The sequence below is a fragment of the Podarcis bocagei genome (assembly GCF_964188305.1).
Source record: "Podarcis bocagei genome assembly, chromosome: 15".
Taxonomy (NCBI): domain Eukaryota; kingdom Metazoa; phylum Chordata; class Lepidosauria; order Squamata; family Lacertidae; genus Podarcis; species Podarcis bocagei.
Genome location: NC_138141.1, coordinates 13645696 through 13672567, shown reverse-complemented (window position 1 = coordinate 13672567; position 26872 = coordinate 13645696). Strand labels below are relative to the sequence as shown.

Sequence of the window (26872 nt, the reverse complement as noted above, 5' to 3'; positions counted from 1 at the left end):
AAGTAATGAGTTTTGTTTTTTAATTATTATTATTCTGACAAAATATCAGCATCGTCTGAAAAATGGTTTAACGTTACAGAACTCTCTAGGATGGGTAACCTGAGGCCCTCCAAACGTGCTCGACTCCAACTCCCAACATCCCTTGCTCCTTTCGATGCAGGCTAGGGAAAATTGGGAGATTGAGCCCAGCCGTATTCTGGAAAGCCACCATTTCCCCTTCAAGCCGTAGAAGAATTCAGTCGTCTATTTTTTCCAGTGCTTCCATATCCTCTGGATCGAGGCACTTGATGGTAGTCTCTGAAAAGGAAAGACATTTTTGCTAGGAGGAGGATCCTAGTGCAGAAAGAAGAACTCAGCCCTTCATAAGCCACTGGTCACAGGGAGGGCGACTAATACTCTGGGCCTGTTCTCCTCTCTGAGTCGCAAGAATTCCACACGGTGGACGGAGAGATCAACCGGTGCTTGTGATACTGCTGGGACAACATTTCTAAATTTCTTTGTCTGAGAAAATATCTGGCAGGGAAAGAAAAGGGCAACTCTGCAGAATTTTCTCCTAATATTCTCAACCCATGAAATTAGCCATCTTGAGGACTCATTAGGTTAGGGTGTTGGACCAGGAAGAAGAAGAAGAAGAGTTTGGATTTGATGTCCCGCTTTATCACTACCCTAAGGAGTCTCAAAGCGGCTAACATTCTCCTTTCCCTTCCTCCCCCACAACAAACAATCTGTGAGGTGAGTGGGGCTGAGAGACTTCAGAGAAGTGTCATTAGCCCAAGGTCACCCAGCAGCTGCATGTGGAGGAACGGGGAATCGAACCCGGTTCACCAGATTACGAGTCCACCACTCTTAACCACTACACCACACTGGCTCCCAAGCAGCTATGAAGCATTTCAGGCCCCCAAGCAGCTATGACGCTCACTGGGAAGCAACGTGAGTCTGCCTCCTAACCAAAGCGAAGCAGGCCAGACACCATCTCGTGGTCTTACCTGCCTCTTGTAAGGTTGTTGTGTGCAAAAAGGGGACAGCCATGTATGGTACCCTGTTATTGATTGCAGGCTGTATTTTTGTTTTAATGATACTGAATTTTTTTTTATATTGTGCACTCCTGAAGGTTTTATTTTAAAAAAATTATTAGCCAGTTTATAAATGCTTTTGAATAAATAAAAACAAATAACTACCTTAACCATCCTGAAGAAAAGGCATGTGATGCATGCAAGAAAGAATTTGGTCTTGTTAATTTGCGTATGTATCAAATGGTTAAAAATGTAGTTCTGTTGCTATGTTGAAAGTTTAATTATTTTAAAATGCTGTTATTTGTCTAGGCAACAGACCAAGTCATTTCTGGCAGGAAAAATGCCCAACTATAATTCAGCCTCTCTCTCTCTCTTTTCCACTGCTGTGCAACCTTTTTAATTCCCAATTATAGCTAATTCAGAGGCTAAAAGCCAGTGAGCATGTTTCTGAGCAGAGATTCAAACCCTGATTACCCTAACCCGATGTCTACCTTTCTGCACTATTAAGTCACATGAAAATATCATGCTCACTGAAGTGGTCTTGAATTGCATAGACAAGCGGTAGATTATGCCTTTCAACCATATTGAACGCCAGACCCTTCTTTCCAAAGCGACCTGCTCGGCCTATGCGGTGCAGGTAGGTCTCGTAGTCAGGTAGCCAGGACGTCATTGTAGGCAGGCTAAAGTTGACAACGATCGTGACCTGCTTCACGTCGATGCCTACAAGGCGACACAAAACAAGGTCACTTCCTGCTGAAGGAGCAAGTTCCCACCTCGCGTTTGCTTGTCCACGTCATTACCTCTGGCGCAGACGTTGGTTGTGATGAGGACTTTATCTTTCCCATCGCGAAACCTCTGGATCACGTCTGCACGCTCTTCGACAGAGAGCTCCCCACTCAACAGGGATACTTGGTGCCCGTCGTTCGACAGAGCCCAGTGAAGCCATTTGGCATTTTTACGAGTCTGCCAAAGGAACACAAGAAAAAAGAGACACACAAGGTCATGCCCTTCCCTGCAGTGACGCCGACATTTCTGTTCTGGCAGGTCCAGCTTTTAGGAATTTAGCCTTGAACCATTTATATTTATTATTACAGTGGTACCTTGGTTTATGAACTTGATCCATTCCGGAAGTCCGTTCTTAAACCAAAGCATTCTTAAACCAAGGTGTGCTTTCCCACAGCAGCGGGGGACTCAATTTACAAATGTAACACACTCAACAGGAGGCGAAACATGTTCTGCTTCCAAGGCAAAGTTCACAAACCAAAACGCCTACTTCCAGGTTTGCAGCGTTCTTAATCCAAGTTGTTCATAAACTAAGCTGTTCTTAAACCAAGGTACCACTGTATTATTATTAATTGAATTTACATACCGTCCTATACCCGGGGGTCTCAGGGCGGTTCACAGAATAAAATCAAGATATAAAACCACAAAATACATAATAAAAACCCAATAGTCCCCCACAAAAAAACACATTTTAAAAGGGCATAGGATGTAAATCAGATCAACCAAAGGCCTGGTTTAAAAGGAATGCTTTTTCCTGGTGCCTAAAAGTGTATAATGAAGGCACCAGGAGAATTTTTCTGGGGAGAGCATTCCACAGACGAGGAGCCACTGCAGAGAAGGCCCCGTTCTCATGTCGCCACCCTCTGGCCCTCTCGAGGTGGCGGTACACGGAGGGCCTCAGAAGATGACCTCAGGGTCCGGGTAGGTTCATATGGAAAGAGGCGGTCCTTGACGTATTGCAGTCCTGAGTCATTTACCCTCCCACTCTGGACCCCCCAAAGTACAGGTGGAGACCGTTTTGCACTAGTCCAGTTGAAGCATGGCTGCCGACGCAGTCCTTTTGGACCTGCAAGAGGGCGGGACAGGACTGGCTTACGTGTGCTGTGTCGACGGGCGCAGGGTCCAGGAATGAACCCCTGCACAAAATGGTCACCACCTGTAACTGACTAGTAACGCCGTATCTGACTAGTAAGACTGGGTTGGAAGTCAGCAAATCTTCATCCCAAGACCATGGGCCCACCATTCCTCCTCACCCCAAATATATTCTCAGGATGTTTTCTGGGGCCCCAGGTTACCTCAGTGTTGCAGGGGCGCTTTACCTGACAAAAGATGATCGCTTGGCCGACTGTGATGCTGCCATAGATATTGCACAGGGCTTTGTATTTGTCCTCCTTGTTCTCACACTCAAAGTAGTACTGCCTGATATTGTTCAGGGTCAGCTCCTCTCGGCGGAGCTTAATAACGTTGGGTTCGGGGACAATGCGCTGGGCAAAGAGCAGCACAGGGTCTTCAAAGGTGGCGGAAAAGAGAAGCATCTGACAACCGGGGTCTAAAGCTCTGGAAGGAAGAAAAACGAAAAGCAGCCAGCGTTTCATTCTCAAGAGAAATCATGGCCACAAATATTTTGCCTGTTTATAAATCAGGTTTGGGGGACTTTGGGCCCTCCAGGTGTTGCCAAACTACAGCTCCCATCAGCCCCAGCATTCACAGCCAATGGGCAGGGATGATGGGAGTTTGGCAAACATCAGGCCAAAGATTGCAGGCCAAAGATTGCCTACCTGTTTATAAATATCTATATGAAGCCGCTGGGAGAGATCATCAGGGGGTTTGGACTGGGTGTTCATCAGTATGCGGATGATACCCAACTCTACCTCTCTTTCAAATCAGAACCAGTGAAGGCAGTGAATGTCCTGTGTGAGTGCCTGGAGGCGGTTGGAGGATGGATGGCGGCTAACAGATTGAGGTTGAATCCTGACAAGACAGAAGTACTGTTTTGGGGGGACAGGGAGCGGGTTGGTGTGGGGGATTCCCTGGTCTTGAATGGGGTAACTGTGCCCCTGAAGGACCAGGTGCACAGCCTGGGAGTCATTTTGGACTCACAGCTGTCCATGGAGGCGCAGGTTAACTCTGTGTCCAGGGCAGCTGTCTACCAGCTCCACCTGGTACGCAGGCTAAGACCCTACCTGCCCGCGAACTGTCTCGCCAGAGTGGTGCATGCTCTAGTTATCTCACGCTTGGACTACTGCAATGTGCTCTACGTGGGGCTACCTTTGAAGGTGACCCGGAAACTGCAATTAATCCAGAATGCGGCAGCTAGACTGGTGACTGGGAGTGGCCGCCGGGACCACATAACACCGGTTCTGAGAGATCTGCATTGGCTCCCAGCACGTTTCCGAGCACGATTCAAAGTGTTGGTGCTGACCTTTAAAGCCCTAAACGGCCTCGGTCCTGTATACCTGAAGGAGCGTCTCCACCCCCATCATTCAGCCCGGACACTGAGATCCAGCGCCGAGGGCCTTCTGGCGGTTCCCTCATTGCGAGAAGTGAGGCTACAGGGAACCAGACAGAGGGCCTTCTCGGTAGTGGCGCCCGCCCTGTGGAACGCCCTCCCATCTGATGTCAAAGAGATAAATAATTACCTGACATTCAGAAGACATCTTAAGGCAGCCCTGTTCAGGGAAGTTTTTAATATGTAACACTGTACTGTTTTTAACACTGATTGGGAGCCACCCAGAGTGGCTGGGGAGGCTCAGCCAGATGGGCAGGGTATAAATAATAAATTATTATTATTATTACCTGTTAGAACTAAACTCACTGGGGAGCAGCTGCGGCCTAGCGATGCAGCCTGTGCTTTGCATGCAGAAGATACGAGGTTCAATCTTCAGGAAGGGTTGGGAAAGACTCCTGCCTGAATGCCTTGAGGCCCACAGCTTTGTCAGCTGAGCTTCATGACCAATTGCCTGCCTTGGTAGAAGGCAGCATCTAACTAACCCTCTTCATTCTCACTTGTTACCAGGTAAGAAGGGAGACTTTGCAGTATATTTCTACTCATTCCTAATAAGTAGGTTTACCTCTCAGTTTTCAACTAGAGAATTCAAATCAGCTATTTCTCTCTCTATATATAACACATGTAAGATACAGGCCAGATCCACATAAAAACAAAACCAAAGCAGCAGCCCCACTGAAAGATGCTTCTTCTAAGAGGGCAGTGATACGAATTTCTTGGGACTTGGGAGGAGGGGAAGGGAGCAGGCTCTGAGGTTGTCTTTGCCCGTCTGCCTCCCTCAAATTTCTCCCCTGGCACCATATTCCACAGACTCCGTTCCTAGATAGAAGTATTTACAATTAATAAGGTCTTGATCGAACATCTCTCAGGCACTTCCATGAACTTGGAAAAAGACTGCCTACCTATGTGTCTTCCAACCTGGTAACAGACCAATTATAAAAGCCAAATCTTCTTCTTAAATGTCCAGGTACATGGCGCTTTGCAGAACACAAGGGGAAAGCTCTCTGCCCAGGAGCTTACAGCACAGGAGAAGAACAGAGGAAGGGCAGAGGTGACTGTTTCAGTTGCAAATGCTTAGGGTTTGTTACGGAGGGCAGGGATGGGGGGAAAGAGAGTGCGGTGGCCTTGTAGAGGCATCCTAGGACACATGGGGCAGGAAAGGAGGGACACCAGAATGCTTGAGAAAGGGCAAAGGCTTTGAGAGAGGAGATGGATAAGCAGAGGACACATGCAGGAAATTTATCAGGATATAAAAGCAGAAAGGTAGGCAAGGAGCCTTGTGAGGCTCTCAAGTCAGGGACAAGGAGCTTGTGTTGAGCAGACAGGAAGCCAGTGTAGGGACATGAGGGTCAAATGATGAGACTGATTTGTGCAATGGTGGCATTGTACAGCTTCCATCGTATACTGAAGAAGCACCTATTTACCCTGGCCTTTTGACACCTGAGGTAAATATTTTTAGGTCCCATCCTATTCTTGCGACGGTCATTGGTTTTTAACTGTTTTTAATATTGTATTTTTAAATTGTTGTAACCCACGCGGGGAACTTAGGCTGTTAATAATAATCTTCTGCACGTACAAGAAGGCGAGAATGCTATTGTTTCTACATGGCAGCAATATGACCGCACAAAAGCCCTTAGGTCTACATCTGAAGCCGCTTTCGGCACAGACAAGTCTTCAATAGGGCATGCCGTCTCCAAAGTAATAATAAATTAGTGGAAAAGCAAATTCTATCAACACAAATTAAGTGGTTAAAAACCTTCCCAGATGCTCCAACAGGGATGAGCAGGTCTAGAAAAGTTCTACATGCAGGACTTTCAGCAAGAAGTAAGTTACTTCTCCAAGATCTGTCTTACCAAAAAACAAACAAGCACACGTTTACCTCTGAATTCGGACACTCTGGTCTGAGTAATTCTGTTTGTCGATCATGACGTCTGCTTCATCCAGCACACATACTCTGATCTTCTTTGGATTCAAAAGGTTTAGCTTGAAACACCAATCTAGCAGAGTTCCTGGGGTTCCAATTACTATCTGTTCTTCCACCACAGTCCCTCTTGGAACTGGAGATTGAGATTGAGTTACTTTTGCTATGTCAGCCAGTGCACGTTTGCTAAACTAAGATTTTGGGTTATTGCAATTAATTTTTGGAGAATAACAGCTGCTGTTTCCCCCCCCCCTTCTTGTTATCACGGTGCTAGCCTTGGCCCCCAAACCTGCAGCGGGGGGACAAGTACACAGGTAAAGAGTGTGTGTGTGGACGTTGTGTCCAGTGCAAGGATGCAAGATGCACTCCTGGCTCCTCGACACTTACAATAACAATAAGCACAAGAGCCAGGGCTAAATATATGAAACTGATGTTGAGATGCTTACTGCAATTGCACAAACTTGGCCTGAGGCTTAAATCAGAGACGGAGCTGTCCAACTACTAGTACTGTCCTCCTGGATGCTAGCTGGGGCTGATGGGAGTTGGAGTCCGACAAGAACTGGAAGGCCACAGGTGTCCCCCCTGCCCATTCCTGGCTTAAAGGATCTCCATCATTTTGCAGAAAACCAAGTGCCAAGAAGTAACATGGAGGTATATCTCCTGCAGTTCTTTCTCCACTTTACTTAAGCAGTAAAGGAGCCCTGGATGGTTAAGTCCAGCCAAAGGCAACTATGGGGTTGTGGCGTTCATCTCGCTTTCAGACCAAGGAAGCCAGAGTTTGTCTGCAGACAGCTTTCCGGGTCATGTGGCCAGCAGGACTAAACCACTTCTGGTGCAACGGAACACCGTGCCGGAAACCAGAGCATACGGAAATACCGTTTACCTTTCTGCCACAGTGGTACCTATTTATCTGCTTGCACTGGCCTGCTTTCGAACTGCTAGGTTGGCAGGAGCTGGGACAGAGCAATGGGAGCTCACCCCATTGTGGGAATTTGAACCGCCAACCTTCCAACTGGCAAGCCCAAGAGGCTCAGTGGTTTAGACCAGTGTTCCCCAACCTTGGGCCTCCAGCTGTTTTTGGACTACAATTCCCATCACCCTTGACCACTGGTCTTGCTAGCGAGGGATGATGGGAGTTGTAGTCCAAAAACAGCTGGAGGCCCAAGGTTGGGGAACACTGGTTTAGACCACAGCGCCACCAGTGCCCCACTTAAGCAGTACATGCAAGCCGTAAACAAATGCCCTGTTAACGTGCCCAGCTGGAACACACTCTTCCAGGAAAACCTCGCCGTAGGAGCAGAGAAACCAGGTTAAAAAATTTAGGGAGGGGCAAGAAGGAAGCACACCGTTGAGTCTGGACACAGCAGCCAAGACAAGGGATAACCAGCATGATGCCATCCAAAAGTTGTTGGGGCTTCAACTTCCATCAATGCGATCCATGAGGCTGCGATCCATGAGGCTGATGGGTGCTACAGCCCGAACAACACCTGCAGGCAACAACATTGGCTACCCTGGTTTACACTCAATTCTAGAGTGGTGGTTGGAGGGAGGGAGCTATTTCATGGCATAAACATCTCGGTAAGTTAGAAATCTTTTTTTTTTTTTAACGGAGGAAGCAAATTTAAAAGGTGAATACTTAGTTCACTGTTATGTACTGAGTTGAACTGGATCCAAAAAACAGCAGTCTGATTGGTCCTAGAACAATAGGATTCAGAATGCAGCAGTCTGATTGGTCCTAGAATAGGATCCAGAATGCAGCAGTCTGATTGGTCCGCAGGAGCCACCCAATCCAGCTCCAGGTGGAAGTGAATCCACAACCTGATTGGCCTACAGGAGAATCCCGGAATTAGCCAATCACGTGGGGCCCATTGTGTAAATAATGTCTATAAAGCAGACAGTTTGGGGAAACCTCTATTCCTCGCTACTATGAGCTGAATAAAGAGCATGAAATCCACACTCGACTCCGAGTATATTTCATTCACCTAATGAAAAAGGACTGCTACCAAAGATGGAAGCTGCCGCTGAATCTAATCTACGAAAGGCATGCAGTATTTAGTATGCATTTCACGGCACCAACAGCTTTGGGGGTGGGTGGGTGGTGCTCTGTAACATCTGGATTTTAGAACAAAAGCACTTTCGACAAAAGCGTTAGGCAGAAAGACAAACGCAGGCAGGGGGAAAAACGCATCAAGAGAGAGCCTTACGTCTGTTCCCTCGAATGGCAAACGCAACCTTTATGTTGACGCAAAACTTTCCCATCTTCTCAATCACTCGCCCCGTTTGCAATGCCAGCTCGAAGGTGGGAGACAAGCAGAGACACTTTGGGAGGAGGCAGCAGAGGTAGAAGGAAACAGAAAGATGGAGGTCAGTTTAGCCTTCAGAAATGGTGCAGTGCTTCCCCAATATGACACGCAGGCCATGTTTCCTTTTCACTTTAGCATTAGGCTATTGTTTATTAGACTATTTATTATTCATCCCTGTTCACCAAAGAGTCTCCAGCAGACTTGCAGAATATTTAAAACATAAATATGAATACATTGCAGCATAAAAACAGAACCAAACAATGCCCGTAAAAACCACAGGAAGGTTTTGGCAGCACACTAGCTACCTAACAACATCACCTTACAGCCTGCGGAGAAAGAGAAGCGTTTACCTGGCACTGAAAAAATGTGGAATAGATTCAATTTGTTCATTTACCTTTTATAGGGCATCTACACAAAAGTTCTGAAAGCACTGCCCTCCTGTTTCCCTTAAGCTCCTCCTATCTTTTCTCAAACTGCAGAAAACCTTGTTTTTATTTTAAAAGGAAGGGACAATAAGTGCAAACGCCACCGGATATTGATCGCCTCAGTACTAGTCTTCTGTCTTTTTAAATAAGCTACAGTTTTGACTATGCTCCTTTACCTTCACAAACCTCCACCGTAACACTTTATGGCTGGTTTCATTTTAGCATATTCTTTTTAATCTATCTTTGGATTTGGGCTTCTTTGCCTGTTTTTAAAAATGGAAGTATCTGCTCAATTTAGCACCCACATGAAAAAGTGTTTTAGAGCAAACAGAAGTTCTGTTCAGTGCAAGTTTATCAACGTGTTAGTTTTTGTCTTGTACTTTTGAACGCTGAAGCAATCACACAATGGCACTAGTTTTTTGCGGGTTTTTAAGTGCATTAGCACAAATGTTAAAAGTGATTTTAAACAAATGAATCATGGGATTTTTTAAAAAAACAACACCTGGTTAAATGTCCCTTCCCTATGCAGTATGTCACAGCTACGAGCATGGATGAACACAGTGGGAAGGTTGCTTGATGATTGTGCCAACCAGGGTGGATAAAAATCAATGGGTTTGTTTTTTTTAAAAAAAAAACAAATAAAAAATTGGATTTTTTAAAATTTAAATCGGATTTTTTAAAAATTTAAATCAGATTTTTAAAATAAAATGGATACACATGCTATAATGTTATTGCTACTGTTTTTGTTAAATAAATTGTTGACATTGTTATTTAGGAAATGATTATTTTTCCTCCTTCCAATAAAGTACAGCAGAAAAGTTGCCCAAATATAAACAGTTAACTTATTAAACCTCACCATAATTTCATAATTATCTATCACTGCATTTCTAATAGTATAACCAAATCAGTAATATTTGATATAACTGTAAAAACTACTCTGAAAAGTTATTATTCCAAAAATGAAACCTGGTTGTAAATATTAAGATTATACCAGGAAGAATGAGTCTTTCTGTAAAAAAAGTGATTTAAATCAAGTCTTAATGACTAGTGATTTAAATCAAGTCTTACTGACTAGTGACTTAAATCGTGACTTAAATTGATTTGATTTAAATAAAATCCACCCTGGTGCCAACATTACTTTGTTGAGGCTTAATGCAAGATTAGTCTGTGTGTCAATTTTATGGCAGTTTACTTCCGCCAGCCAGCTTCCAGGTTTTTAGGAAACTCAGCATTGAAACGGCTATGCTCAGCCATTCTACGGAAGCAGTGGACCAGACGGAAAAGGCACAAACCCCAGGGAAGCAGCCCTTACTCAGGTTAATAGCAAAGATTTCGATTTCTTGTTGGCGTTAATGAACTGAGGATGACTCTGCAGCCAGAGGCTCTATCGCTGAGTTCATTTTACCTGTGGAAATCTGTCCTGTGGGTTCACTCTGCTCAGCATAGCCAGAACAAAAGCAGCCGTTTTGCCTGTCCCCGACTGACTTTGGGCTATAAGATTTTGGGGTCTGAAACAGAGAATCAAATTGGGATTAATGCAAACAGACAACAATATTCCAATGGTCTGGGCTTCTCGGTTTGTGGAGTGCTGCAAAACTATCACCAAACTTTGGCACCAGTTTGAAGCAACTCAGACACTGTTGGAATCTTGGGCGTTAACTTCGAGCCCCAGGTTGATGTATCAATTACTCAGTTTGGGGGGCGCAGCAAAAAGCAGCGTTTTTGTCACAAAACGACTGCAAAACTTTGGCACAGGTTTGGAGGGGATCCCAGCTTTTGGGCTACAGAGTTAATAAGCCAGGAGTCCTAAGGAGTGTTCCTGCTTCAACGAAATAATAATGAGGAAGGATATCTGTAACTGAAACAAGTTACAGGTAGATAGCCATGTTGTTCTGGCGTAGTCAAAACAAAATTTAAAAAATCCTTCCAGTAGCACCTTAAAGGTAAAGGGACCCCTGACCATTAGCTCCAATCGTGGCCGACTCTGGGGTTGTGGGGCTCATCTCGCTTTATTGGCCAAGGGAGCCAGCGTACAGCTTTTGGGTCATGTGGCCCAGCATGACTAAGCCGCTTCTGGCGAACCAGAGCAGCGCACAGAAATGCCGTTTACCTTCCCGCCGGAGTGGTACCTATTTATCTACTTGCACTTTGATATGCTTTCGAACTCCTAGGTTGGCAGGAGCAGGGACCGAGCAACGGGAGCTCACCCTGTCACGGGGATTCAAACTGCTGAACTTCTGATCGGCAAGTCCTAGGCTCTGTGGTTTAACCCACAGCACCACCCGCGTCCCTACACCTTAGAGACCAACTAAGTTTGTTATTGGTATGAGCTTTCGTGTGCATACACACTTCTTCAGATACAACAAGGATACTTGAGAGGCACAAAAAAGACATAGTAGGAAGGATGTTTTACACAGAAGTATGGTTTAGCAAACTTTTGGGATTTGCTTTTCAGAGTATTAATAATATTTTATACTTCAAGTTTCATTGGGAGAACGAGTCTTTTAAGCACATGAACTGGGAATAAGGAGGTTGAAAAGAACAGAAAACAGTGAGTGACTACCTTCTAAAGCACAGATCAACCAGAACGTAAAATTCTGATTTCAAAGGTGGCTGATAACCAGACTGAAAAGATATATTTATCTGCATTTTCATTTCATAATGGGATGCAAAAACTATTAGGCAACAGAATAGTAATCAGAGGGAAAATATCCCTTCCCTAAACCTGTGTGTCAGTTGGGGACAGAAGTTATGTTACCCATTCTACGTAGATGAAACTCCAGCGTCTACCAGAATTCTAACATGAATTAGCTCAACAGTTTGCTGGCTAATTGGCACAGGTGTGTCCCATGCTGGCTGCAACACAAAGAATATCTTTCAATTTGTTTGAAACCAACTCACGGGTCAGCTAACATCATTGGAAGTGCCGTTTCTTGAATCTTGGAAGGTCTGTTAAAGCCCATGGCATAGATGCCTTGCAAGAGTTCATCCTTCCTGTTAAAATAAGAACAAAAGTTAACAGTTTTACACATAAGCAGCTCGGGTACTTCTGAGTGAAACTGGAGGATGCTAGCAGTGTGGTAAATAAGATCCCCTGACCTTCATGTACTGCTTGGGACTTTAAAAGGAATAGCTGTCATGATTTTAGAGAATCAAGAGCTGCCATAACTGAGAAACGTGGATAGATGGCGGAACACTTTGCAAATCGCTAGGCTCACTTTCACACAAAATGATGTCAAGATAAACAATACGATTTGGTCTTGAACCAATAGATTTGGGCGGTAGCAAAATGAAAAGCCCTGAAAACCAGCCTGCTACAAAGATGCTGCGTTCCCATCAACCCCTTCTAAGAGGAGTCAGCTACTGCAAAAAGTGGCTTATTGATAACAGCAAGAGAGGCCCATAGAACAGCAGATTGCGGGTCTATACCAACATTTCTTAAGTATTAGGAGTGTAATTTTCTTCTTTTTTTCCAAAAAAAATTATTGGTTTTCCAAATTTATAACAAACATAAACAAACAAACAAACATAAATCCTAACTGTAATAATTCCACTTTTGTTAACATTATTAGGTGACTTCCTCGAATCCCCCTGGCTGAGTTTCAATGTATATCATTGTAACAGTTTTCCAAAACTAATTTCTCATAAAATTTACTTAGTCGTGTAACATCTTTCTTTCTTTTCATATTAACTTCAAACGTAATATTCTATAACATCACATATTTAAATCCTAAGCCAATCTGGTACCTGCAAGTATTTCTATTTAAGTTATCTTAGCATATTTAGCTAAATAGTCTTTGAATTTCATCCATTCCTCCTGGTACTCCTCCTCCTTCTGTTCGCGGACTCTTCCGGTCAGGTCGGCTAGCTCCCAAAAGTCCATCATCTGGAGTGTAATTTTCAGACCCACCATTCTCAAACTTTCCTTTGTCTAACTTAAGCATTGGTTTTCATAAAATATTCTTCAATAATACATTTTCTGTAGCTTAATGGTACAGCACATACAAGCAGAAGGTCAATCCCTAGCTTCTGCAGGCAGGGGAGAGATTTCTACCTGAAACCCAGGAGACATTACTGGGCCAGATGGTGTAAGGTGGTCCGATTCAGTATAAGGCAGCTTCCTGTGAAATTACTGGTTTGAAAGGTGTCAGCTCCAGCCACTCTGTTGTGTTTTTACAGTCTACAACTTGTGCCTCAGACCAGAGCACACCTAAATATTTCACCAAGGCTACAATCCTGAAAAAGTCAACAGAGCTATAAGGAAGGATAAGAAGTGCTATGGGAGCAAATGGCGCTCTGAAACCAAGAGGAAGGTCAATAGGAATAGAAGACAATGGACAATGTACTGAAATGCAGCAACCAAACGAACCTTTGCGAAATGCAGGATCTGAACCTGAGCTCTGGGAAATGCAAAACCCATAATAAGCACCAGACCACAGGGTGGAAGAGCACTTTCTGGTGAGCGGGCATGGGCTGATTCAGTTTCTGATATATAATTATCTATTTCGAGTAGACCCACAGCCCGGAGAAGAGCAGTCACTGAATGAACAAAACTTACGAACAAAATGCAAACGTCAATTGATTCTAGATACTCACAAATGCAGTTCCTCAAAGGTTTTCACGGAAAACAGCGGTGAGCTGGGATCACGCTGCAAAACCTCTACGTGATGGTAGGACTCCACTAAAGATTTTCTAATCAGCTTGTTTAAGAGAGAAGTTTCTGCTGCAGGTACTGTGTTGCGTGAAGAAAAAAGGCATCAGTTATTTATTTACTAAATTTACACAGTATAAATTTAGTATACTGTATAGTTTCTTGATTAATACAGGCAACCCATGCAGCTGACAACATTCAATATGAAAACAATAAAAACTAAAGAGAGACATAGAGGGTTTATGCAACTGAATGCTCATCCATTCACAAAAATCTCTGCAGACAGAGAAATGGAATGTCAGGAAGAAAGCCTCTAGCTTAGCCTTCTTCCTTACACATTTCTATAGGCAGTGAGATGTTTGGGGGTATTTTTGGTACGGAGGAATACTCAATCATGTGTCTCCCTGCAAGCAGTCGGAAGCTCAGGGTTACTACCACAATTTTAACAAGGGCGACAGATAGCAACTGCCTGTCATCTTACCTCGGTCGCAATCATCGTCCTCCAACTTTTTCATATCTGCATCGCTCTTCCCTTCGCTGCTCTCTTTAAAAAAGTTTTCAGAACGTTAGACAACAGGCCTACATGTTTTTAATTAAAGGCACCACAAACTAGCACCTTGCAGAAAATATAGTGAAGAAACATTCCAAGGCACAAGTGCAGATATCTAGCTGGCTAAAAGTTTGCCTTATCAGACAATGTGCAAGGCAACTCTGAATCATATCAGAACTTTGGGGGTGGCCCATGTTTGCTTAGCCCCAAAATGGAAAACGAAAAGGACCCAACCAAAGTAAGGTTACCAGATGTCCCCGTTTCCCGGGGACAGTCCCCGGATTTACAAATCAGTCCCCATACAAAATCCTATCATTCCTACTGAAGTTGAAAAGTGTCCCCGGATTCATTCAAAAAAATCTGGTAACCTTAAACTAAAGAAGAATGGCAATTTAAACTGATGTGATACACGCAGCTTGCAGACCTAACGTACAGGATAAGAGAACAAGAAGAACATTTGTTGAAAGAAGATTGGAAAATATTTATTGAATATATGGGGAGGGGAATTGTGCACGCTTGAAAAGGTTGGCAGCATTAAGAAAAATTCAACAGTTTAAATAAGTTTTGATAGAAGTTTTGATAATAATGGAATACTGAATGGTTTAGTTTATGTAAGATATGCAGGGATTTATGCTATGTAAAATGAACCATGGAAAAAGAAGAAGGGAAGTCATGGATATTTTAAGGTTGTATAAATGAATAGTCTAATTCGTAAAACAGAAAATTTAATTACTGTGTGTGTGTACTGTGTGTACACACACACACACACACGTATACATACACACACACAGGCAGCTTTTTTCTGTGGGGACGCAGGGGGACGCATACCCCTAAACATTTTGTGAATCTAACAGAAGAAACTAAAACATTTTTTTGAATTAGTTTCTTCTCTAGCACAGAGAATCGTCAGTTCCATGGCTACCCCTGGTGGCAGCCTTTTGTCCATTTGCTGTATTTATTTCCCCCCAATTTGAACTATAAAATGAATTTTCTTGAGTCGAAATGAGAGTACCCCCTAAACATTTTTAATTTTTGTGAAAAAAGCACTGGGGGGGGGAGAGAGAGAGGGAGAACTTTGGGGATGCTTTTGCATTGCGGCAGAGATGCAGAGCTGAAGTGCAGCATGCTGCAGCCTCTGCCTTTAGTCCCATTTATTGGGCAGAGAAGGAGCAGCTGCAGGGAGCTTCCTTTCCTCCCATGAAGAACCATTTTGCCCCACCTAACAGTTGCCCTAGGGCTGTAGAAGCAAGGGGACAGGACCATCTGGCCCTATCTATTGGTCAAAGGAACTCGATGCATCACCTGCTACCCAAGCCCCATCACCACAAAAGGGAGGTCAGGCTAGGCTGAACAAGACACAAAATGCCTGCTTATAGGTAAGGGACGGCTCTATCAATTTCAGATCCTTTCCTTTTCTCATTTCTTTTCCAGTTCTCAGCATTAGTGCATCAGCTTGCGATTTTTTTAAGTCCTAATGAAAATTCAAAAGCCCTTTAGTGCATTTTTCTCTAGTTATGCATTTTTATATTATTTTCACTACTGTACTATTTTTTTTGGAGGTTTTTAAGCAGAGGTTGGATGGCCATCTGACATGGATGCTTTAGCTGAGATCCTTGCATTGCAGGGGGTTGGACTAGATGACCCTCAGGGTTCCTTCCATGATTATTTATTTATTTGATTGCATGCACTCTCCCCTAATGTAAACATTTTTGCACACATTCTCTTGGAGAACTGGAGCAGTGCACATTTTGAAGGACAGCAGTGTTTTGCTTCACATATTTGCTTCGAGAAGTGCAAATTAGCTACAATTGCATTAAAATTCCAACCAAACCAAATTCCTCCTCCTCCATCCCTACTTATGGTTCCTCACTTGGGTCTGGCCTTGAACAAAATTGTCTCCACCATTTACCTTTGTGGGAATGTTGTCGATACTAGGAGAGGATATATTGATTTAATAGTATCCTTCCTAACTCACGCGTGTGAGCCAGCAGCAGAGTGTATTCCCCAATATATAGCAGGAAGCTAGTTGGTAGATTTGTTTGAATCTCTTTACTTAAGCAATCCAATCTGGCTTTGTTCCGATTGGAGTACAGTGAACGCTCGGGTTGCGAACGTGATCCGTGCGGGATGCACGTTCGCAATCCGCAGCATTCGCAACCCACAGTGGTGCGTCTGCACACGCACATGTTGCGATTCGGCGCTTCTGCGCATGCACGACTGCCAACACCCGGAAGTAACCTGTTTCAGTACTTCCGGGTTTCGGGGGTCCGTAACCCCAAAAAACGCAACCTGAAGCTTCTGTAACCCGAGGTATGGCTGTGTATTCCTGGTAATGCTCCAGATACAACAGGAAGTTCAACTGGCTGGATCAAAATCCCCCTGCCTGTGTCCACTCTAGGCAAACAGGAAGTTTTGTACTTGACTGCTTACGTTACATCCCACAACCTTTGCCCTCAACTTCCCTTCGTTTGTGTGCCATGTCCTATTTTTTAAAAAACCAGATGACAAGCTATGTCACTTTTTTGAGGTGATCTACTCTGGGAGACAAATGTCTGAAAAGCGGAACATAGAAAATAAACATACAGTGGTGGTGCCTCGGATTACATACGCTTCAGGTTACATACGCTAACCCAGAAATAGTGCTTCAGGTTAAGAACTTTGCTTCAGGATGAGAACAGAAATCACGCGGCGGCAGCGGGAGGCCCCATTAGCTAAAGTGGTACCTCAGGTTAAGAACAGTTTCAGGTTAAGAACAGACCTCCAGAACGAATTAAGTTCTTAACCCGAGGTACCACTGTATAACATTCTGGACAATGTGCTTAAAAATCTGTATCATGAAACATACCTTGCTTTCTCTTACTATGAGTGATGGTAGGCTCTTTGACTTTAAGGCAACGCATCCACACTCCCTCCAATGTGATATGTTTCAGGAGATGCCACCAGGAGCATCGTACTTAAATTTGTGGCCAAAGATTCAGGGCAGGTAAGATCAGAAAACAAACCTGTTGCGTTAAACATGCAAGCAAAGTACCCTCAAGGATCCCCTTACCTGAAACAGGGCGATGTGGAAAACACCCAAGATTTTTCCCACAGGATAACGATCTATTCAGCTAGAGGAAGGAATGGTTACAAGCATAAGCCAAACAGATCACAAGCTTTTTGAGACTCTTTGGTCTAGCACAGCTAACCTGTGACACAGCCAGGCGAGGCACACGCATGAAAAATTAAGGGTGGGTCAGAACATATGGCTTTAAAAAAAATAATTTGGAGTATTGCAAAGGAAACTTGTGGGGGAAATAGTGAAATGGTGTAGGAGGAATGTGAGAAATAAAAGGTCTTGGGCAACAGAGAGGGGCCGGCTTGACTTCCGGGGGCGGCGCGAAACTGTAATGGCGGTCCTCTTCGTTCTCTGAAGAGGGGCTCCGCGGAAAAGGGTCGTTCGCTGCGGCATAGCGACGACCCATCAAGATAAACCACGGGTAGAGTGAGCCCGTGGCCGTGGGACTCGGCGGGCACCAGAAGCTGCTCTGAAAACACAGAAGGGACCCCGTAAGGAGACCCGGAGTGAAGGAGGGGTAGCGGTGCTGTGAGTTCATCGCTCTTTCCGCGGAAGTGAAGCCGCGCGGCTGTTACAGATGAGCGCTGATCCTTCTTCCTAAAATCAACACCAAATTGCAAGTAACATACCCGTGAGTAAAGGGGTTTAAAATTTGGCAAAGAATTTCGTAAATTCGGCTGAAAGCGGGAGACGAGAAAAGGGAAGTCCGTCTTCCGACATTGCTGACAAGATCAAAGCAAAGCTTTAAAAAGCGGAAAGCGCTTGAAACGGGACTGTGGGAAGCTTTAACTTTTTCGTGCTATCAGATCTGCTTGTTTTTTTTTTAAACTGAAGGTGGAAATGGACATTGACTAAAAGAAGTAGTAAATGGGGATTTTCCTCCTATCTTTTTTCTTCTTCGGGCTGTATTTTTAAGGAGCCAGATCGTCGGGCTGCCAGAGAGGGAGACTGTGTCAAACTGCGGAAACAGTTGTAAAAACTTTGCTGGAACGTAACTGTTACATTTGAGCAGAAAAGATTGGATGGGATACTGTTGCAAGCACCTCTTGTGAAACTTTGTTGAACTATAAAAGGTGCTTTGGGAAACTTTGAGTTTTTGAAGGGACTGTTGGACTATTGGATTTATTGATTTGAAATAATTTGGAACTTTAATGGCGGATTACTTCCTTCTTTGTCTTTGAAACCTGGTGGCACTCCCCCTACAGGGCTTTCGGATTATAAAATCCTGGGAACTGACTCTTGTTTTGAATTCCACTTCACTGGTTGTTTACTTCTGAATTTGTCTCTCCCATGGAACAATAGACAATCTGACCTTGAACACTGACAGATGTGTAATGAGTGGTGCAGGGAGAACAAGAGCATCTAAAGCTAAGGAATCTAAAGAGGCTAAGGAAAAAGAAAAAGAAAGAAAACCAACACAATTTGTACAAACAACACTGACCCAAGGACGCCGATCGTCGGTTCCAGCTGTACTGGTGTCTCAGAGGGAAGGGGAAATAACCGAGAAGTCCACTGAAGAAGATATGGCAGCAGGTGGGTCAGATACATTATTAAAACAAATATTGGAGCAACTATCAAGTTTAAACCAGAAAGTGGACGACCAGTCTTTGAAAATAGATAAAGCGACCTCTTCGATTCAAAAATTGACTGAACAAGTTTCCCAGCACACGCAGGCTATAGAGAATTTGCAAGGAGCAACAGCGGAAAATCGGGAATTAGCTGGAGAAGCAATTCAGAAAGTGGGAGCTTTACAAAAAGAAGTTGAAGAAATTAAAGGAGAAGTCAAGCCCCTGCACAAACAGGTGGGTGAACAACAAATTTATCTGTCAATGGTGGAACTGAAAAATCGCGAGAGCAACATCAAATTGAGAGGCATCCCGGAACTCGAGCAAGGAGACCTGATTGGATACTTGACGCAGGAATTCACGAAGTTCTGGGGTTTAAAGGAGGACACAGATTTCAGGATTGTCTCGGCATATAGACTGGGAAGATTGGTAAGGAAAGACAGATCCAGGGACTGTTTGATAATTTTAAGATCAAAGGAAGAGAGAGATAAGATCCTAGGTCTTCACTTCAAAAAAGCAATCGAAATTCAAGATAAAAGGGTGGAAATTTACAGAGATATTCCGAGACAGTTGTTGGACCTTAGAGCCACCTATACAGAACTAGCAAAATTGCTGAGACACAACGCAATTCCCTATAGGTGGGAGTTTCCACAAGGATTATCCTTCACTTACAGAGAAAGGAAGGTCAAAATTAGAACACCTGAAGATAACCAAAAGTTCCTTCACGACCACGGAGAAGATCTCCAAAAAGGAACAGATTGGCTTCCAACCTTACCAACACCAATACTGCCTGGAGGCGGGCTAACGCCTGCACCCTCGGGATCTGAGCAAAAGGAAGGCACCTCACCCTAAGAACATCTTAATTAGAACAGGATGTCTCTGCAGCTACTTAGTTGGAATATAAATGGCGGGAATTCTCCGGAAAAAAGAAGGAGGATATTTCATATCCTAAAAAAAGAACAATTGGACGTAATATGTCTCCAAGAAACACATGTGACTAGGCTCCACAGGAAAGTATTAATCAACAAAAGACTTGGCCAAGAATTTATTTCATCTGACAAAGTTAAAAAAAGAGGTGTTGTAATTTATGCAAAGGAGAACCTGTCACCAAAATTTCTATTTAAAGATGATCATGGAAGAACTCTCGCAATTGAAATTCAAACACAAGGAGAGAAGATTTTGATATTAGGAATTTATGCGCCAAATGATGGAAAATCAGAATTCTACAAGAAGCTGCATGAGACAATGATGGACTATCTGGACTATTCTAACATTATTGTGATGGGAGATATGAATGGGGTGGTGTCAACAAATATGGACAAATCCCAAAATCAAAACTTAACAACAGACGGCAGACTTCCTAAAACTTTTTTTGAAATGACAGACAATATGGACTTGATTGACATTTGGAGGACAAAGAACCCCTTGGGTAAAGAAGGAACCTTCTTTTCTGAGGCCCATCTGTCATGGACACGAATCGACCAAATTTGGATATCTAGAGGGATGGCACCGAAAACAAGAAAAGTGGAAATCTGCCCAAAAACCTGCTCCGACCATAACGCCTTGAAAATGGAACTGAGACTTATCCCAGCTGGATCCTTCAGATGGAGAATGAATGACACCTTGTTGAGAGATCAAGAGATTGTTAAGAAGGCCCAAAAAACCCTAAAGGACTATTTTGAAATAAATTTGAACACTACGGTGGAGAAAAGAACAATCTGGGACGCAAGTAAAGCTGTAATGAGAGGGTTTCTGATACAACAGAATACAATAAAGAGAAAATTTTGGAATGGAAAAAAGGAAAAAATTCTAGAGAAAATAAGTGAAGGAGAGAAAAAGCTGAGAATCAAACCAAAGTCAAAAGAGGTGCTAAGAGAGATCAAATTCCATCAAGCACAATATTCGAAATTGATCAATCAAGAGATTGAATGGAAAATTAAACAAATGAAGCAGAGATCGTTTGAATCAGCAAACAAATGTGGAAAGTTGTTAGCTTGGCAGTTGAAAAAAAGACAAAAGTTAAACACGGTTACAAACTTGGAGATTCAAGGAAAAATAGTTCAGAAACCAGAAGAAATAAGAAAGTGCTTCCACAGATACTTCAAAGAGCTTTATGCACAGGGGCCTCAGAAAGAATCGGAAATAGACCAATTTTTGAGGACAAATGGACTATCTAAAATAAGTCAAGACAAAAGATCAATTCTCAACAGCAAAATAACTCAACAGGAAATTGAAGGTGCCATTCAAAATATGCAACTTGGCAAATCTCCAGGCCCGGATGGACTCACCTCCAAATATTATAAGACTTTGAAGGATTTCTTGATACAACCGTTGTTGGAGGTTTGTAACCAGATTATGGAGGGGAGGAGGGCACCGGAAACGTGGAAAGAAGCATTCATCACATTGATACCCAAATCAGAAAGGGAAAAGACCCAGCTTAAGAATTACCGTCCCATCTCACTCCTGAATGTGGATTACAAAATATTTGCAGACATTTTAGCGAATAGACTTAAAAATGTATTAAATGAAGTAATTCACAAGGACCAAGCAGGCTTTCTCCCTGGTAGACACATGTCTGACAACACTAGGAACATTATTGATGTATTGGAGCTGTTGTGAATTAGAAACACAAGGGCAGCCTTAATCTTCATTGATGCGGAGAAAGCATTTGACAACATTTCTTGGATGTTTATGAAGAAAAACTTGAAAGGGATGGGAGTGGGACGGGGGTTTGAAAATGGACTAGAAGCAATTTATTCAGAGCAAAAAGCTAAGCTGATAGTGAACAATGTGGTATCGGAGGAACTCCAAATTGAAAAAGGGACACGACAGGGGTGCCCTCTATCCCCTCTGCTATTTATTTCTGTTCTGGAGGTATTGCTGAATATGATCAGGGAGGACCAGTTGGTGCAAGGTATAGTGGTCGGAGCGAAACAATACAAACTGAAAGCTTTCGCAGATGACTTAGTCTTGACAGTACAGGAGCCAGAATCTAGTACAAAAAGAGTTCTGGAACTTATTTTGGAGTTTGGTCGGGTGGCGGGATTTAAGCTAAACAAACAAAAAACTAAGGTTTTGGTCAAAAATCTGACACCTACAGAGATAGAGGGGTACCAGAAAGAGACAGAGCTAAGTGTGGTTAAAAAAGTGAAATACCTGGGGGTATCCTTGTCCACCAAAAATTTAAACCTTTTCAAAGATAATTATGAAAAATGTTGGTTGGAAATCAAAAAAGACTTGGATATTTGGTCAAGATTGAAACTTACCTTGTCAGGCCGAATCGCAGCTATAAAGATGTGTGTTTTGCCAAAAATGTTATTCTTATTTCAAACCCTTCAGGTCGTGGACAGAATGGAATGTTTTGGAAAATGGCAGAAGGATATCTCTAAGTTTGTCTGGCAGGGCAAAAAGCCCCGAATAAAATTTAAAATACTAACTGACTCAAAAGAAAGAGGGGGGTTTGCCCTGCCGGATTTAAGGTTGTACTACGAAGCTGCAGCCTTCTGCTGGTTGAAGGATTGGTTTCTGTTGGAAAACACCGATGTCCTAGATCTGGAAGGGTTTGATAATGTGTATGGTTGGCATGCATACTTGTGGTATGACAAGGCGAAGGTTCACAAACTGTTTAAAAACCATATTGTCAGAAAATCAATTTTTGCCGTCTGGATGAAGTACAAGGACTTATTAGAAAGTAAGACCCCGAGGTGGTTATCACCAGTGGAAGCCAAGATTTCAAAAAAAAGGCCCAATATGGAGGCCTACTGGCCAAAATATTGGGAATTGATTGAAAGAGTTGGAGATAATTGGAAGCTCCAAAGCCAGGACAAACTAAAAAATAAGGTGCGAGATTGGTTACATTATGCTCAAATTCAAGAGGTATTTAAAATGGATAAAAAAGTGGGTTTTCAGTTGGAGAAATCGAAACTGGAGACCGAGTTACTAGAACCAAAGACTAAGGTACTCTCGAGGATGTATGACTTGCTGCTTAAATGGAACACACAGGATGAGACAGTTAAATCTGCTATGATAAAATGGGCTCAGGATGTAGGACACAACATTATGTCTGAGGACTGGGAAAGGTTATGGAACACCGGTATGAAATTCACGGCATGTAGTGCCTTGAAAGAGAACATTATGAAAATGGTATACCGGTGGTACATGACCCCAGTCAAGTTGGCTAAAATATATCATCTTTCTGATAATAAGTGTTGGAAATGTAAGGAGGCAGAAGGGACATTCTTTCACCTCTGGTGGACCTGCCCGAAAGTAAAGGCCTTTTGGGAAATGATACATAATGAGCTGAAAAAGGTATTCAGATATACCTTTTCTAAGAAACCAGAGGCCTTTCTTCTGGGCATGGTGGACCGGAAGGTCCCAAAGAAGGATAGAACCTTGTTTATGTATGCAACCACAGCAGCAAGGATCCTTATTGCAAAGTTCTGGAAGACACCAGATTTACCCACACTGGAGGACTGGCAGACGCAGCTGATGGACTACATGGAGTTGGCAGAAATGACTGGCAGAATCCGAGATCTGAGCGAAGAAACAATGGAGGAAGACTGGAAAAAATTTAAGGACTATTTGCAAAAATACTATAAGTTGTTTGAATGTTAAGATTTGCACGATTAAGAAACGTCACGCTTCTGCAAATTATCTAAGTAAATGATAAAGTAAGTAATGATGAAAAAACGAGATAAATTAGAAACAAAATATTATGTTTATTAAAAGTCTTGAAAACAAATTACAAACTTTTGAAATTGGTAACATAATAAACTTAAAGGTACAATAAGATGTGAAACAAGATAATAAATTGCTGAACTGGTTAGAATAATGAAAGCAATGTTGAGAGGATGTGAGGAGGTCCAAAAGAAAGTGAATTTGATGATATTTAACTTTTGTCTTCTTTTTTCTATTTTTCTTCATATATAAAAAAAAAAAATGTTTCTTGTATGTTGCTATGTAAATTAATCTGTTAACCTATGGAAAGAAACGCAATAAAAAATTTCATAAAAAATTAAAAAAAAAAAACAGAGAGGGGCCGGCAGAGACAATATTAATTAAATTTACATTTTAGTAAAGGACCATTAGGTCCAGTCGTGGCCGACTCTAGGGTTGTGGCGCTCATCTCACTTTATTGGCCGAGGGAGCTGGCGTACAGCTTTCGGGTCATGTGGCCAGCATGACTAAGCCGCTTCTGGCAAACCAGAGCAGCGCACGGAAATGCCATTTACCTTCCCGCCGGAGCGGTACCTATTTATCTACTTGCACTTTTGAAGTGCTTTCAAACTGCTAGGTTGGCAGGAGCAGTGACCGAGCAACTGGAGCTCACCCCATCGCAGGGATTTGAACCGCCGACCTTCTGATCGGCAAGTCCTAGACTCTGTGGTTTAGACCACAGCGCCACCCGTGCCCCAATGATACTACAACCGTGTCTGTGATACTAGAGGCAAGCTAAAGAAAAGACTGGGTCAGATGGGCTGCAATGCACACTTACCTGGGGATGATCTCCACGGGCCTCCGTGAGGACTTCTCTGGGCGACTCGCAAAGCAAAAGATCGAAAGAAACAGTAAAAACTACAGCAAACTCATCACATGTTAAAAGACCATTTCAGTGCCATTTAAAACATTAGAGAGGAGCGGGGAGAGGGGGAAGAGAAAGAAATGAGCCCCCCAAATGCAACAAGGGGGGGTAACAAGCAAGTCTGAAATGTGTTTGTTTGCCTTAGCTATGATGTTTTATGAATGTACAATGGTAGCTTGGGACTCAAACAGCTTGGCTCCCGAACAAATCATCTCCCAAACGCCACAAACCCAGGAGTGAGTGTTCTGGTTTGCAAACTTTTTTTGGAAGCCAAACGTCCAACGCGGCTTCCAATTAAATTCAGGAACCTCCTGCAGCCAAGCGGAAGCCGCGCCTTGGTTTTCGAACCGTTTTGGGAGTCCAACGGACTCCCTGAACAGATTAAGTTCAAGAACGAAGGTACCACTGTATTTGATATATTGTGCTGCCGAATAAATCCCATAAATAAAATAATGTGAATAAAAACTGGGGCAAATCTTTTAAAGAGAAGTACAGTAAGGTGGGTGGGGTGGAAGAACAAACAAAATAGGCATTATAAAGGCTAGACTAGGAGAATAAGGGGTGGGAGTTTAATGGAGCCAGTATGATGCAGCAGTCAAAGTGCTGGCGGTGACCAGGGTTCGAATCAGCACACAGCCATGTGTGACCTCAGAACAGCCACTGTCTCTTGGTCTATATCCTATCTTACTGAGGTTTTGCAAGGATAAAATAGGAAAACCATGTATATCACATTGAGCTCTTTGGAGGAAAAGGTATGATATAACTGCAATAAATGATAGGTTAGTCCAGGGGTCAGCAACCTTTTTCAGCCATGGGCTAGTCCACTGTCCCTCAGACCATGTGGGGGGCCAGACTATTTTTTTGTGGGGGGGGGGATGAACGAATTCCTATGCCCCACAAATAATCCAGGGATGCATTTTAAATAAAAGCACACATTTTACTCATGTAAAAACACCAGGCAGGCCCCACAAGTAACCCAGAGATGCATTTTAAATAAAAGGACATATTCTCCTCATGTAAAAACACACTGATTCCCAGACCGTCTGCGGGCCAGATTGAGAAGGTGTTTGGGCCGCATCTGGCCCACGGCCCTTAGGTTGCCTACCCCTGGGTTAGTCAGTAGCTACTGATCAACATAGCCAAGTAAAGTGTTCAGAGACAACAAGCAGTAGCTAGGAAGCAAACAGCAGCAGAATTACTGACTTCCATTGGGTTTCCGGTTGCATATCATCCAACATTTCTCTGACGAAAATAGAGATGTCCTATTATTATAAATAATACTACTTTTATTGTTTATACCCCAGCCACTCTGGGCTCCTTTCAACACATATAAAAACCTAATAAAACATTAAAGAACCTCCCTATACAGGGCTGCCTTCAGATGTCTTCTAAAGGTTGTAGAGTTACCAGTACTTATCTCCTTAGCTCAGGGGTCACATAACTGAATTGATGCATTGGGTGGGTGCTAAAAGTCCAGGGGTCCTTACCTTATTTTTACACACACATATGGGTTATAACCTGCCTCCTAGGACAAAAGCCCTTCCAGGTCAGTGTCCAAAACCAGACATCTGATATATAATGCCAACAACTTCAAACTGGAAGGGCCATAGATCAGTCGTAGAGCAGGTAAAGACAGGAATGTCCCCTGCCTGAAACCCTGGAGCATGCTGCCAGTCAGTGTAAGACAATACTGGGGTATGTGTGCAAATGACCTGAGCTAATGACACAGGTCAGCTACGCCTGTCCCTAAAAACCTGCAAATTGAGACCCTGCAACAAGAGCTCTTTGTGGGAGCTAACAGGAAGCACAGCCTTAACACGTGAGGAAATAATTTTTAAAAAGGGACCTTCGAGCGTGTGCAGATAGCCCTCTTCATTCTCTGCAGCAAACCAGCCCCTATATAAAATTGGGGGTCAGCTTTGGCTTCCATCTCCAGCAAGCATGTGTGTGAGAGAGGAGGAGGAAGGAAGGACTGCGGGACAGAACACGCAGAAAAAGGCGGAGGGGGAAGAAGCAGGGCTCGAAGCTGTTAAGAGAGAGAGAGAACTTAAAAGGAACTCAAGGCGCTAGTCCCTGGCGTCTTCCCTTACTTTCTGAGGCAGAGATTCGGCGACCCCGCGGGAACTCGCTTCCTGCCCCCTCCCCAAGCTGCTCCGCCTCGGCCACATCTCGCCCAGCCGCCGTTCTGCCCACTGGTCCATCCACCCGCCGGGCAAGCTCAACGCGCCGGCCGTGCGAGGCGTCGCCGCAGCAGCACGAGGCCCTGAGACGCGGGAGCCTCGCGCGAAGGCAGGGAAAGGGGCGGGGGCGATGGGAAACTGGTAAATATTTATACCCGGCGGGGCGGGGGCGGGGTTGCCATGGAGACAGGGAAAGTGAGGAGGCGGAGGAGAAACGGGCGTTCGAAGGGGGTCGTTTGATGTGCCCGCGGGCGTTCTAGGACGCCCGCGGGCCCGTTTGATCTCTGCTCCGAGGCGGGGCTCTCTAATCTGGTTAGAGACGTGTTTTAAAGACAT

At 43.7% G+C, this 26872-nt stretch overlaps 2 protein-coding genes across 2 annotated transcripts in view; both read right to left on the bottom strand.

Moving 5' to 3' along the window:
• The window catches only part of VSIG10L2 (V-set and immunoglobulin domain containing 10 like 2), a 174004-nt gene that overhangs the window by 93748 nt on the left and 53384 nt on the right, over positions 1-26872 (bottom strand). The window lies entirely within an intron of this gene.
• On the bottom strand, positions 7-26872 carry DDX25 (DEAD-box helicase 25; the record flags this gene model as incomplete). The annotated part of the gene is made up of 13 exons (XM_081171679.1): positions 7-297; positions 1545-1733; positions 1814-1976; positions 3116-3353; positions 6182-6359; positions 8428-8542; positions 10357-10459; positions 11853-11945; positions 13548-13683; positions 14084-14146; positions 17202-17262; positions 24270-24314; positions 26447-26872. The coding sequence occupies 13 exons, from the start codon at positions 26870-26872 to the stop codon at positions 236-238; spliced, it is 1872 nt and encodes a 623-aa protein (XP_081027805.1). The 3' UTR covers positions 7-235.